The sequence below is a fragment of the Littorina saxatilis genome, linkage group LG6, assembly GCF_037325665.1.
Source record: "Littorina saxatilis isolate snail1 linkage group LG6, US_GU_Lsax_2.0, whole genome shotgun sequence".
Taxonomy (NCBI): domain Eukaryota; kingdom Metazoa; phylum Mollusca; class Gastropoda; order Littorinimorpha; family Littorinidae; genus Littorina; species Littorina saxatilis.
This window is the reverse complement of record NC_090250.1, coordinates 39,609,935-39,623,224: the sequence shown is the minus strand read 5'-3', so window position 1 is coordinate 39,623,224 and position 13,290 is coordinate 39,609,935. Positions and strand designations below refer to the sequence as shown.

General features: G+C 40.4%; 1 protein-coding gene across 2 annotated transcripts in view; it reads left to right on the top strand.

Annotated features, from left to right (window-relative positions):
* Positions 1 to 13,290, top strand: part of LOC138969193 (uncharacterized) — a 59,705-nt gene that overhangs the window by 21,447 nt on the left and 24,968 nt on the right. For both annotated transcript variants that reach the window (XM_070341928.1, XM_070341927.1), the window contains exons 14-17: positions 322 to 469; positions 1,444 to 1,565; positions 6,619 to 6,655; positions 7,240 to 7,339. In XM_070341928.1, the coding sequence (XP_070198029.1) occupies positions 322 to 469; positions 1,444 to 1,565; positions 6,619 to 6,655; positions 7,240 to 7,339 (407 nt within the window). The remainder of the gene's footprint in view (positions 1 to 321; positions 470 to 1,443; positions 1,566 to 6,618; positions 6,656 to 7,239; positions 7,340 to 13,290) is intronic.

Below are 13,290 nucleotides of genomic sequence, written 5' to 3'. Positions count from 1 at the left end.
TCCCTTTCACTGCTTTGAGGCATAGAGAAGTACGTGGAGCATAACAGCAATAATGGCAAACACACACACTGTGTACATGTACACACACGCTGCACATGCGCACCCACAATGCACCCCACACACACACACATGCACTCACACACACACACACACGCACTCACACACACACGCACAAGTACACACACACACACACACACACACACACACACACACACACACACACACACACACACACACACACACACACACACACACACACACACACACTCTCCTCTAATGCTTCTTCTTGTTAACGTGTGTATGAAACCCCTGATCTCTTAGGTGGGGAAAGACTAAGTTTGGCGGCTACACCTTTGTGAAGAAACACATGCAGAGACCCCTCAGCCTACGCAGTGCTGGCTCCACGTCAGCTGGCAAACGTCCCAAGACAGCTCCTACCTCTGCCAGGAACAGGTGGAATACAGAAAAGGTGGGAGCATTCTGTGGGGCCATGAAAATAAGGGGGGAAAAAAAGTGGGGACCTTCTTTTTCCACTTTTAAAGGCACAGACCCACTCTGGAGGGCCCCAAAGGGGGGGTATCATCACGATCACGGGAAGGAAAATTTTAGCTTTCACGATCACAGTTACCTTGATTTTTGTTTTCACGATCACAAACACCTTGACGAATAGAGGATCATAGAGTGATACAGCTGTGAAAAATGTACGTTGAAAATAAAATGCTTTGCAATAATGCCCATCACGATCACGAACACAAATGACGATCACGATCACGAGACTTGATTTTTTTGTCATCACGGATCACGGGCAACGTCCCATCACGATCACAGAAATGGAAATTTCGGCAATCACGGTCACAGAAAGGTCAAAAAACGCCAATCACGATCACGATTTTAAACCCTTTGGGGCCCTCACTCTGCGCAGAAAGCAGTCAGGTTGCTGACTTTTTGTATGTGTCCATGTGGAAGGGTGGTCTTATCCCATGTTAACACGGAGCTTCATCTCAGAGGGTGAGCTGAATTGATAACGTGGAAAGGACTGCCTTAAAGATCTTGTGAGGAGATTTTAATCTAAAACTGACCCTTTACTACAGCTTTATAAAACTTGAGAATCTGAATCAAATGAGGCCGATTACTATTTTAAGTGCCTTGTCCCCCTTCGTGTGTATACGCAAGCACAAGACCATGTGCGCATGGAAAAGATCCTGTAATCCATGTTTGGTGGCTTAAAGAAACAAGAAAATACCAAGCATGCATACCCCGAAAGCGGCGTATTGTGGGGTAAAAATGGTCATTCAGATAAAAGCCTTGAGTTTCAGCCCATGAACGAAAAAAATGAAGATCTGAGAGATTTTAAGAAAATAAGATAACTTAGGTCCCTTTGTTTGTAAGATTATAAAACAGAAGCCACAAGTTGTACAACCCACAATGGTGTCTTGATTACAGCCCAGTGATGACAATCGGCGCGTGGAGGCGCAGGCAGCCAGCAACAGCATGACGCAAATCAAGCAGGAGGACGTAGACACCATGGTCACCATTCAGTACCTGCTGGGCACCAGCAATTCCAGGTAGGGCTCAGCTTGCAGCCTTTTAACACCTGCCTGTGTGCTTATAACGGACCCCCCTTTCAAGCCCATCAGACTACTTGTTAGAAACTAATTTGAACTGGTATCTTTAGCAAAAATACTGCAGATTATTAAAATGCCTGGGCTACTTACATAGTCTGACTGCATTGGAGCCTGATTTAAAGGCGGAGAAGCTGCTTTCTGCTTAACTCATTCAACACGTCCACCCTATGACATGACTATACACTCAGAACGCCTGAGCCAAAGCATATAAATAGCCTGCTGACAACCAAAATTGGGACATTTTGAAAAAAATATTGTATTTTGAAAAAAATATTGTAAAAAAACTAGTACATGTGGAGATTTACTTTTTGCACACAATTAAAGAAAGATCTTTCATTGTTTCAGAAATGTACTTTGTATTTGTCAAAAGGCTTGTTGTGTTTGTGTGGTATGCTATTGAAAATGTCAATAAATAGCCTGCTGACAACCAAAATTGGAAAATTTTGAAAAAAATATTGTATTTTGAAAAAAATATTGTAAAAAAACTAGTACATGTGGAGACTTACTTTTTGCACACAATTAAAGAAAGATCTTTCATTGTTTCAGAAATGTACTTTGTATTTGTCAAAAGGCTTGTTGTGTTTGTGTGGTATGCTATTGAAAATGTCAACAATTTAAATTAAAAAAAGTCCAGAGGCACCACATAAATACTACAGACATGTTTGAAAATATGCACAAAATGTTGTTAGTGAATACTCAAAAAAGAATTTACTAACCTGAATGAGACAATGAGATGACTGGGTGATGACTATGATGAATATATCCATGTAGAAGAAAAGAAACACTTGCTGTCACAGTATTTACAGTGCCACACTTGGAAGCACAGCTCAACGCAAAACGCCACACCACATTCCAGGCACCAGAATCGAGTCCCATTGCGTTGGGTTTTATCCATAGAAGAAAAGAAACACTTGCTGTCACAGTATTTACAGTTTTTGTATAAATGACTTGTTTAGAACTCGGTTTATGCACGGAGAACATCCTTCTTTGTGTGCCACACTTCGAAGCACGGCTCAACACAAAGCGCCACAGCCATGTGGCCACAGAACATTCCCGGCACCAGAATCGCGTCCGTCCGCTTGCATTGGGTTTTGGCCAAAGTAGCATTGACACCTCGAGCTCTTGATTTGGCTAACTCATTCACCCTCATCACTCACTTATCCATCTATCACAACAACACTGTTTCATGCACACACAGTCACTACCTTCCTTCTGCACGCCGCTTCGCTTCGCAACAACACTGACAACTCGCGACATTTTGGAATCCTAAATATGAAACTAAGGCATGGGTTGGTCCCGTCAATGACCTGTAGTATCCAAACTAACCAATGAAATCAACTGTTCTGGGAGTTATTTGTCGCGTATGGTAATGCAGCCGACCTCTGAACCTATGACGTGGGTTTTCGTATGGAAAATCCCCAGCGTGGTATTTTCCACTTCCAACGCTACTATTAAGGCGGTGTGTGGCGAAGCGACTCACGCACCTTACGCACGGATTCTGGCGGCGTGCTGACAACGGCATGATCAGTGAACGCTTGTATTCGGGCGGCGCGTCGCGAAAAAGTTAAGTTAGGGATTTTTGTGTGTTGTAAATCTGTCTTAATTTCTTAATTACTTAAAAACTCACTTTGCATGCTGTATTAAGCGTGAAGAGGGTACAGGTACTTCATGGGAAAGATGAATACTTTTTACTGTACTGATAGTTCCGCATGTGTCTGTGTGTGATTTAACATTGTCTCTTTCTCTTGTCCCTTCTTACATGACAGAATACTTTAGGCTTATTATCTGCCCTTTGATGGTCTTGTTTGAAGTTTATGTTGAGTGGTTCATGAAAAATAGTTTAACCTAGATGTTGTTTTATGACTAGCTCCACCGCTGATACTGACTACATATTTGAGATGGGCTTGGCACCAGAAGAGGACAGGTTGAATTTTTAAAGCAGTTCATTTCTTCATTCTTTTCTTTTTGGAAAAAGGATTACACTTGTAGAAGAGAAAAGGCAGCATAAGTGAATGCACAATGTATTTATTACAACACGTCTAAATTTCTTTCTGAGCACTTCACAGCAGTTCAAGCTTTCTGGCATGATTCATTTTGCAGTCCTGTATTGGAAATGCACTGTTCATGAGGCTAATTTGCAATACTTTGGGGGTATTATGTGGGCATCAGGACAAATTTTGGTTCATTCTTATTTGATGATTGAATGCTTTAGCTTATGAAGACTGCACTTTTTCCACCATGCAGATGTGATAGCATGTTCAGTCTCACAGCTCTAATCAATTCAAATCCACCGTAAAGTTTCTCTTCAAACTGAGATTATTGTCTCTTAATTCTGTCACACTTTTATTTGTTGTCATCTGTTTGTTAACTGTACATCAATCACCGGAGCGTTAGACCACCTTTTTTTTTCACTGTATTATTTCTTCTTGGTCCTGTTTACACCCCATCCGCACTGAAATCAAACCTTTCACTTGCCTCACCAATTAACTCTTTGTCTCATACTGACTTTCCCCACGGTCACTTTTTGACTTCACTCATTCACTGTTTGATTTGAACTAACCCTCAGTGTGCCTGAATGGCCCATCACTGTGCGTGGTCCTGGGTGAGTGATGTGTGTGTGTGCTGAGTGAATAGCAGACTTGGGAACTCATACGATTTCGCCATATTTTGTACGCATGATTGTCTAGAATACGAACATTACAGTCAGTGGGAGGGAAACAAATACGACAAGAAACATTCCTAGACTGCTTTCTTCACGAGCTCATCCGGAAGTTGATCCAGTATTAAATTTCATATTCTTACATCAACTCACATATATAGCAATTAACTTCAGTTTGATGCTTAGACACTGAAGTACTGCATGACCCTGGAAAAAGGGGGAGGTAACCAAACTAAACAAAACTCAATGCCTCAGGGCATGGTCCGTAGTAGTTGATCAAGTATTTTGACACATGATTACAGTTTTTGTCAGTAAACATTGAAAGAAGCATTTGTTTTAAATGTATTGGTAAACTTAAATTAACGGTGCGACGGACGCATGTGAAACGTTTGAATCATGGATGTTCGAATGCTGTATGGAGTACACTCATTTTTCTGAAAATACACCAAGTTTACTTGAGAATACTTCAAGTGCAAAACAGGGGTTTCCAGGTCTGGGATAGTGTTAGATCAACAGATTAGCGCTATATATCTGGTAGTGAAACATGTTGTTGATCTGAGGACAGATATACAGCCAGGGATGCATTTGACTCTGCCAGAAGCCGGAATTCCTGCTTTTTCATAGGTGTTCCAGAACCCCCCGCGGGTTAGGAGGAAGAATTTACCTGATGCTCCCCAGCATGTCGTAAGAGGCGACTTACAGATTCTGTTTCTCTCTTTACCCTTGTTAAGTGTTTCTTGTATAGAATATAGTCAATGTTTGTAAAGATTTTAGTCAAGCAGTATGTAAGAAATGTTAAGTCCTTTGTACTGGAAACTTGCATTCTCCCAGTATTGTACTACGTTGCAAGCCCCTGGAGCAAATTTGTGATTATAGTGCTTTTGTGAACAGGAAACAATTAACAAGTGGCTCTATCCCATCCCCCCCCCCCCACCCCCCCCCCCCCTTTCCCTGTTGCGATATAACCTTGAACGGTTGAAAACGACGTTAAACACCAAATAAAGAAAGAAAGATAGGTAGATCTGAAGCAAAAGTATAAGACAGTTGAGGGAGAGCTTTTGGACCCCAAATGAAACCACGTCCAGTTGACTGTGTGTAGTTTGTGTGGCTCATAGTTGTACAACTTATTAATGATGGAGCCAGAAGAATGTACTTTTGCAGTGTATGTTTCTTATAATCTGTGACTAGGGGCTTTTGTCGTGAAGTCAGTGAACTCAGTAGAAAAGAATTAGTTCAAGTCTGAAATAAAAAGTCTACACATGGGAATACAAGTGCTGTAATTTGAAATTTAACATGTCAATAAAAAAAACTTGTAATTTGAAGTTTAACTAGTGTTATTGTGCTAACTTAATATTTAGGAAGCATTTGGCATGGAGCAGTGACTTTCACATGAATAGATTGCTCTGATAAAACAGTGGGAACTCAAAGTGAGCTGAAGAATAAGGAGATCATGCAGTGTTTGTATAAAAAGTTGTCCTGAACGATATGAACTAATGTGCTTGCATGGAATTTGTTTTTGCGTTGTTCGATTTGATTATTAAAATGCTATTATAAGTATCTGAGAAACAGAGGGAAGTAAGCACTCTAAATGCCTACGACATGTGTAATAGAGTATTAGTGAGAATAACACGGAACCAGTCTCCTGGCACCTGAGACAATAACAAGCATGGAAATGAACAAGCGACTTTCAACGTCTATTAATTAATTACATTAACTGTTATTAACTATCACTTTTGTCATTTCTTGTATGTGCAGTGATACCAGGAAGAATGAATGAGATTAGCATTGTTCTGTATGTGCTGAAGTGTGTTATGGGGTACACCTTGATGTTAAGTGTGGATATAGTTGCTAGTGTTTGTGTAGAACAAATGTAGCTTTCATTTTGATGCGTCCACTCAAAATGTTTGTCTACACAACTCAGTTCAGTAAAGCTAAGCTCCTTAAAATGCAGTGTGTGTGTGTGTGTGTGTGTGTGTGTGTGTGTGTGTGTGTGTGTGTGTGTGTGTGTGTGTGTGTGTGTGTGTGTGTGTGTGTGTGAGAGACGGACAGAGTAGACAGGGGAATGAGTTTTAGAGAAGGGGCATGTGTGCTTGTGCCTGTCTGTCTGTCTTCTTATTTGAATAATGCATTTACGTAAAGAGGTGGAATGCTTTTGTAGATTCACTTCTTTTAATGTGACCAAGTACTTTGCAGTTTTTGGATTAGACCTGTGATGTGATACGCTTTTGATCTGTCTACAAAATTCAGTTATATGTAGTCTCAGAATTGATGTGAGTGATAAAACAGAAAAGGCAGTAAATGTGTGCCATAACTTTTTTGTTTTCTTTTGAACAGGGCAGATTCTTTGGCCTCTCTCTACAGTCTTGATGAGGTAAGTTGATATTGTTTTTCGAAGGGCTGTACAAAGGTTTGAGAGAGAGAGAGAGAGAGAGAGAGAGAGAGAGAGAGAGAGAGAGAGAGAGAGAGAGAGAGAGAGAGAGAGAGAGAGAGAGAGAGAGAGAGAGAGAGAGAGAGAGAGAGAGAGAGAGAGAGAGAGAGAGAGAGAGAGAGAGAGAGAGAGAGAGAGAGAGAGAGAGAGAGAGAGAGAGAGAGAGAGAGAGAGAGAGAGAGAGAGAGAGAGAGAGAGAGAGAGAGAGAGAGAGAGAGAGAGAGAGAGAGAGAGATAGAGAGAGAGAGAGAGATAGAGAGGGACGGGAGAGAGAGAGAGAGAGAGAGAGAGAGAGAGAGAGAGAGAGAGAGAGAGAGAGAGAGCTTGTGTCAAATTAAGTTGTACAAAATTAAGTTTAACAGTTATTTAGCATGGCAGTCTGACCTTTGTTCTCAATAGCACCAAGTTAAGGTTAATTTCCAATTCATTTGTCTGAAATTTATATAGTTTTCATGCCTTTTAGCAGGAATTTTCTCAAGTGAATATTTTTGTAATGTAATTTATACCGTTAATGTGCATTTTTGCAGGAATTTCTACGCAGTTTACGTCGCAGCGTCCATGTACCTGCTGATGCACCCAAAGAATTTGTCTCCTTCATTGCACCTTCTCCCGCTGCACTCATTATGGGTGAGTTGTGTGTGTCGCGTCGCAGTGTTTGTGTGTGTGTGTGTGTGTGTCACAGTGTGTGTGTGCGTGCCTGTATGTGTGTGTGTGTGCCTGTATGTGTGTGTGTGTCACAGTGTGTGTGTGCGTGCCTGTGTGGGTGTGTCACAGTGTGCCTGTATGTGAGTGAAAGCGTGTATGGGAAGGCGCTGTTGGGCATACTTTTGCCCTAATCTGTTATGTCATTTATTCCTTTCTTTGTTGCCATTGACACTCTCGTATTGAGATTGAGATGCTGGTTTACCATAAGGCACAAAAAAATAAAAATAGGTGTGGTTACGGTAACATAGCCAAAAAAAATAGGGTAGGAAGGTAGGCAATCACTTTTTTTTTTTTTTTAACATTTTTTTCTAATGTGTACAAATTAAACCTACTTGACAGGGAAATAAGGGTGCGACTCGGGCGCTTTCGCTTTCATTGCGTTTTCTGCACTCGTTTTCTTGTGGTTTTTGTTTTGTTTTGACAAATGTAATTAAAAGTTATAGGGTCGGCCCCTAAAAATAGGGTAGGTCGGGTTACCGTAACCACACCTATTTTTTTTTTAGGCCTAATCTCAAATTGAGTCTGCATGTTCAGGCAGTGCAAGTGGCATTTCTGCATTGATCCTTGAAAGTGATTCTGTACGTGTTCCTGTCACTTTAAACTGTAATCTCTTGTAAGTTGTAAACCTTTTTTTTCTCTCCCTGTTACAAGATTTGTTAGTAATGCTGATTCTCCGATATGGAAATGGATCTTGTTAAGCAGTACTTGTGCTCCTACAGTTGTGTGACCCATAATTAATTTGTCATCTGAACAAAAATCCAGTCATTGTGAATGCTACAAATGTACCAGCAGATGATTGATCTTCCCTGCCGAGAAAAAAGAGGGGGGGGGGGGGGGGGGGGTGGGGGGAGTCTAAGCTGTCACAGTGCTTATTCTTGACACACTATATTTGTGTCAACTTTATAGAGCTGCAAGAGCTAGCTAGCTTAAACCAGTAAAGTGAAATGTTGTGTTCGCCTGTGAGCTTATAACTGAATTAAATAGTTGTTTTTGAAAGTAGAGAAATACTTCTGCTGAGTGGTTTTCTGTTTCCAGCATAAGGGGGAAGGCCGGGGTAAGCTTTGAATGAGGGTCATTCAGAATGTATGCAAAAGTTTTTGAAATGACTGAAATCATGTGCTAGCAGTGGAGCATTTATAGAAACTTTTGGTACGTATACACCCCGTTTTTTCGGAATGTGTAATGTCTGAATTACTGCAGGGATTTAAAGACCTCGCAGTATTAATCATACGGACACAAAATGTTAAAGAGCATAACTATTCAAATCAGAATTCAACAGTTTTTATTTATTCATGCTGAGTTGCACTGATTGGTCCTGAGATAGCTAGGGTACCGAAGAAATGTGATTGAATTATATGATTCGTAGGACAGCATTGAAAATACTGCGGACAAGGAGAATCTTGTTATTCTTGAGAAGAAGGTTTGTAATACATGTGTTCTATATCATGTCAGCGAAACACAGTTACACCATTATAATGAGGTATTTAATAATCCAACATCAAAGCAGTAAATACTATGGCCATTCAAATAACACAACTGATACGAAAGAATTGTAAGCAGCAGACAGAACATTTGTAAAAATAAAAAAGATAAAACAATTAAAAAAAAATAAAAAAAAGATTTGCAGTCTGGGGTGTATTTTTTTTTTCTATTTGGTTCAGCTTTCACGTTTACTCTAAATGGCATGAACCTCAAATCTAATTTTGGCCTTTTTTGTGTGCAAATTGTATGCAGACAAATGGCCTGGAGTTCCTTTTAGTTCTGTGTGTTGGACAGTGGGGTATTGTTCGTGATTTTTACCCTTCAAACACTGAAGTATTGTTGCTGCATGACTTTATTGCTTCGATGGTCTGTCTTGTTCTGTTGACTGGTATTGTATACAATACTCCTAAGACTCGAGATTTTAATGTCACAGTTCACACACAGACATTTGGATTAAATCGGATTAGAGGTGTCAGCCAGTGAAGTCTGGTCTCCTGATTCTGCTTGTGCATTTGTAGAGGTGGTTAGCAGAAAAATCTATGGAAATTAAGGTACGTTAATTTTCACTGAGAGGCCTGATTAAATTCATGACCAGAGAATCAGTCAAACTGAAGAAGACATTTTGGAAAGGTATGTTGCACATATATATATATATGACTTGTTTTACAATATCGCTCAATCTTCAACAAGCGTAATTCATCTTTGTACGCACTTAACTACTCAGTTATCTGATTTCTTTATGTTCTGTTTGGTTTTGCTTCATTTGGAGGTTTGAACAATAGATCATTAAAGGAAATATATTCTATGCTAAATCGCACAGGACAATCAAAATAGGAATTATAAACCTAAACTAATTGAATCTGAAATAAGCTTATCAAAATCAGTGGTGTATTGTTGCATAAATGTAGACTTATTTTAAAAAACAAAACCCGCTGAATTGTACCTAGTTTGTGGTATGCATGAAACTTAATTTGCTTCATTTTTGGTAAAATGACTAAAGTCTGAGGTGTAAAACATTATTCACAAATTATAGTGATTTTGACAGTGCATGCAGGCGTATCAAGCATAAGCTTTTTCCAGGTCTCGGCCTTTGAAGCAGAAGAAAATGTAGGTTTTGGAGGTTACTGTGATTCCTGGCACAGAGAATATGATATTTTTGTTTTTCTTTTTGGCACAGAGCCAAGAGATTGACCCTTCTGGGCCATGCACATTATATTAAAGTGATTGGTAGGCCATCCCGTCAGCTTTGAGGTTATGGCTGGTTGACTATAAAGGGCAGATTGATTGTACAGTAACATTATTTATAGCAGCAATTCCCACAGAGAGTTAATTATTGCAGTGTGACAAGATTAAAAGACAATAGATCTGTGAGTTAGACTTGGACAGAAAATATGTGAATGTCAGACTGTCCTGGCTACATAAAAAACAATAGATCTTCTTCTTCTTCTGCGTTTGTGGGCTGAAACTCCCACGTACACTCGTGCTTTTTGCACAAGTGGAATTTTACGTGTATGATCGTTTTTTACCCCGCCATTTAGGCAGCCATACGCCGTTTTCGGAGGAAGCATACTGGGTATTTTCGTGTTTCTATAACCCACCGAACTCTGACATGGATTACAGGATCTTTTTCGTGCGCACTTGGTCTTGTGCTTGCGTGTAATAGATGAAGTTTGGCTTGTCCGTCAATTGTTGTCTGTTGTTGGAATTGTATTTTTTTCTGAGTTATGTCCCTTGACTATTGGCATTTTCTAAGTAACAGACATCGTTTGTGAGTGAGTTAATGACGTCACTGGATTCGATTCGTGGTCAGTGTGCAGGTGTATTAACCAGTTGTATATGTCGTGCCTAAATCCTGAAAGTGCCTAAGTTCTTGAATTAGGTAGTTTCTTGCCTAATTCGTGAAATAGGCAACGGCTGTGCCTAACCTGTGAAATCAATGTTGAATTTTGCCTAATTTGTGAAATTTTATGATTTAGGCTGCCTATTGCGTAAATTAGGCAGCCTAAGTCGTGAAATTAGGCAAAGTTTTGATTTAGGCACGACTGCTGTACAATTTAGGCAAAAATGTCTACAGAATAGGCAAAATCCTTGCCTAATGTGTCAAATCAATTCTGAGGTCTAACTGTTTTACAAATTAGTCAGTCTGTTTGAACCCAAAATCATCCGCGTGCGTGCGCGCCTCTCACTGCGTTGCGGGTGACAACATATCAAATTTGTGAACACTACTAACTACTTGTGAACAGTACTAACTGTGATACAAGTGAAATTATAATCACACTGGAGCATTTCAGATAAACTTTCTCAGTCACTACTTCACACCAGCACCTGACTGTCAGTGTTAGCCAAATCCAGCCATGGAAACTAAAAGGTCACAATTTCGTATTCGTTTTGAGGAGCATCTTGGAAATGGAGGCTACACAAAATTCTGTTTACCGGACAAGGAAACATACCAAACCATCATTAACCTGTTAAGTGGTACAGTTTCTGAAAAACACAGAAGTCTGTATTACCTGCGAAAAAAGTTCGAGATTCTGGAAGTGGGAGAATTACAGAAAGTCATCAAGGTAAGCCTTAAATACTATTTCACAAACGCTCTCTCTCTCTCTCTCTCTCTCTCTTCTCTTTCTCTCTCTCTCTCTCCTCTCTTTCTCTCTCTCTCCTCTCTTTCTCTCTCTCTCTCTCTCCTCTTTCTCTCTCTCTCTCTATCTCTCTCTCTCTCTCTCTCCTCTCATTCTCTCTCGCTCTCTCCTCTCTTTCTCGCTCGCTCGCTCTCTCTCTCTCTCTCTCTCTTTTTTTCTCTCTCTCTCTCTGTCTCTCTCTGTCTCTGTGTCACTGAACTGTTTGAGGTCACTTTTGACACAACATTTTGTTCGACCTCATGATTCTTATGTGAGTAGTAGTAGGAAAAGATGCATAGAAATTATACATAATTAGTTTCATCAATTGCCGTTTGTAATCCATGAAAAAAATAAATCAAAAACGTTATCAATATTATATTTCACAAAGTATGCAAATTAGTTCTAATTTATGCAAAACTTTTTTTTTTAAATCTCAGAAATGTGCATTTATTTTCTGGGTCATGCTCGTGGCACTTCGGGGGATTGGGGGGTTGGGGGGAGGTGACGATCAATAACTTCAAGTGTAGCTCTAGAAGAACTCGGTCCAACTGAAAATGATGCAGAGGTGGAAGGTGCAGTTGGAGGGGCCGCCACTTCAAGTACAGCTCTAGAAGATCATGCAAGCATTTTGGCGCAGTGCAGACAAGATGCACGTGAAGGACAAGAAAAAAGCCGTGCTGAAATGCTGCGAACAACAAGAGCCAAGCTGGTTCCACTGCTGCAAAACGACGGCGTGCTGGTTCCAGTCAGCGAGTTTGATCGTGGGCGCCTTGATTGCAGAAACGTGCCAGGGGTGGTCCTAAAGGTTCACAACGACCTGTACCACGTTGGCACCAAGCATAGCATCATAAACACTATGCTCTCCCGCAATTTAATTTATCGAGGCCGATTTCCAAATTGTCACTGCTGACCAAGTGAAGGACACTGTCCTACCAATGAGAAGCATCGCTCAGCTTCATTCAAGGCATGGAGGACACGGGTTCAAAAAATGTTCTTGCAATGGGAAGTGCGATACAGCCAGATGCACTTGCAAGAAAGCAAAAAATCACTGCCGTAGTCACTGCCACCCAAACAATTCATCTTGCAAGAACAAGAGCAAGTAAGCTCCGAAAATCGAGTTGAACACCAGTCCAAACTGGGATAATGTTTACCTTTTGTAAACTTTAAATGTTTGTAAATGAGGTAGAGGGGTATTTTTGTTTTGCTTTTGTAAACACTGGCTAACACTGACAGTCAGGTGCTGGTGTGAAGTAGTGACTGAGAAAGTTTATCTGAAATGCTCCAGTGTGATTATAATCTCACTTGTATCACAGTTAGTACTGTTCACAAGTAGTTAGTAGTGTTCACAAACTTGATATGTTGTCACCCGCAACGCAGTGAGAGGCGCGCATGCACAGTTAGACCTTAGAATTAATTTGACACATTAGGCAAGGATATTGCCTATTCTGTAGACATGTTTGCCTAAATTGTATAGCAGTCGTGCCTAAATCAAAACTTTGCCTAATTTCACGACTTAGGCTGCCTAATTTACGCAATAGGCAGCCTAAATCATAAAATTTCACAAATTAGGCAAAATTCAACATTGATTTCACAGGTTAGGCACAGCCGTTGCCTATTTCACGAATTAGGCAAGAAACTACCTAATTCAAGAACTTAGGCACTTTCAGGATCTAGGCACGACATATATATTGGAACTCAGAGAACGATCAACTCCGCCAACCTTTTTTTATAGTCTGGGCCTGCCGACTTACTATGAGAGTCATATGAGTTATG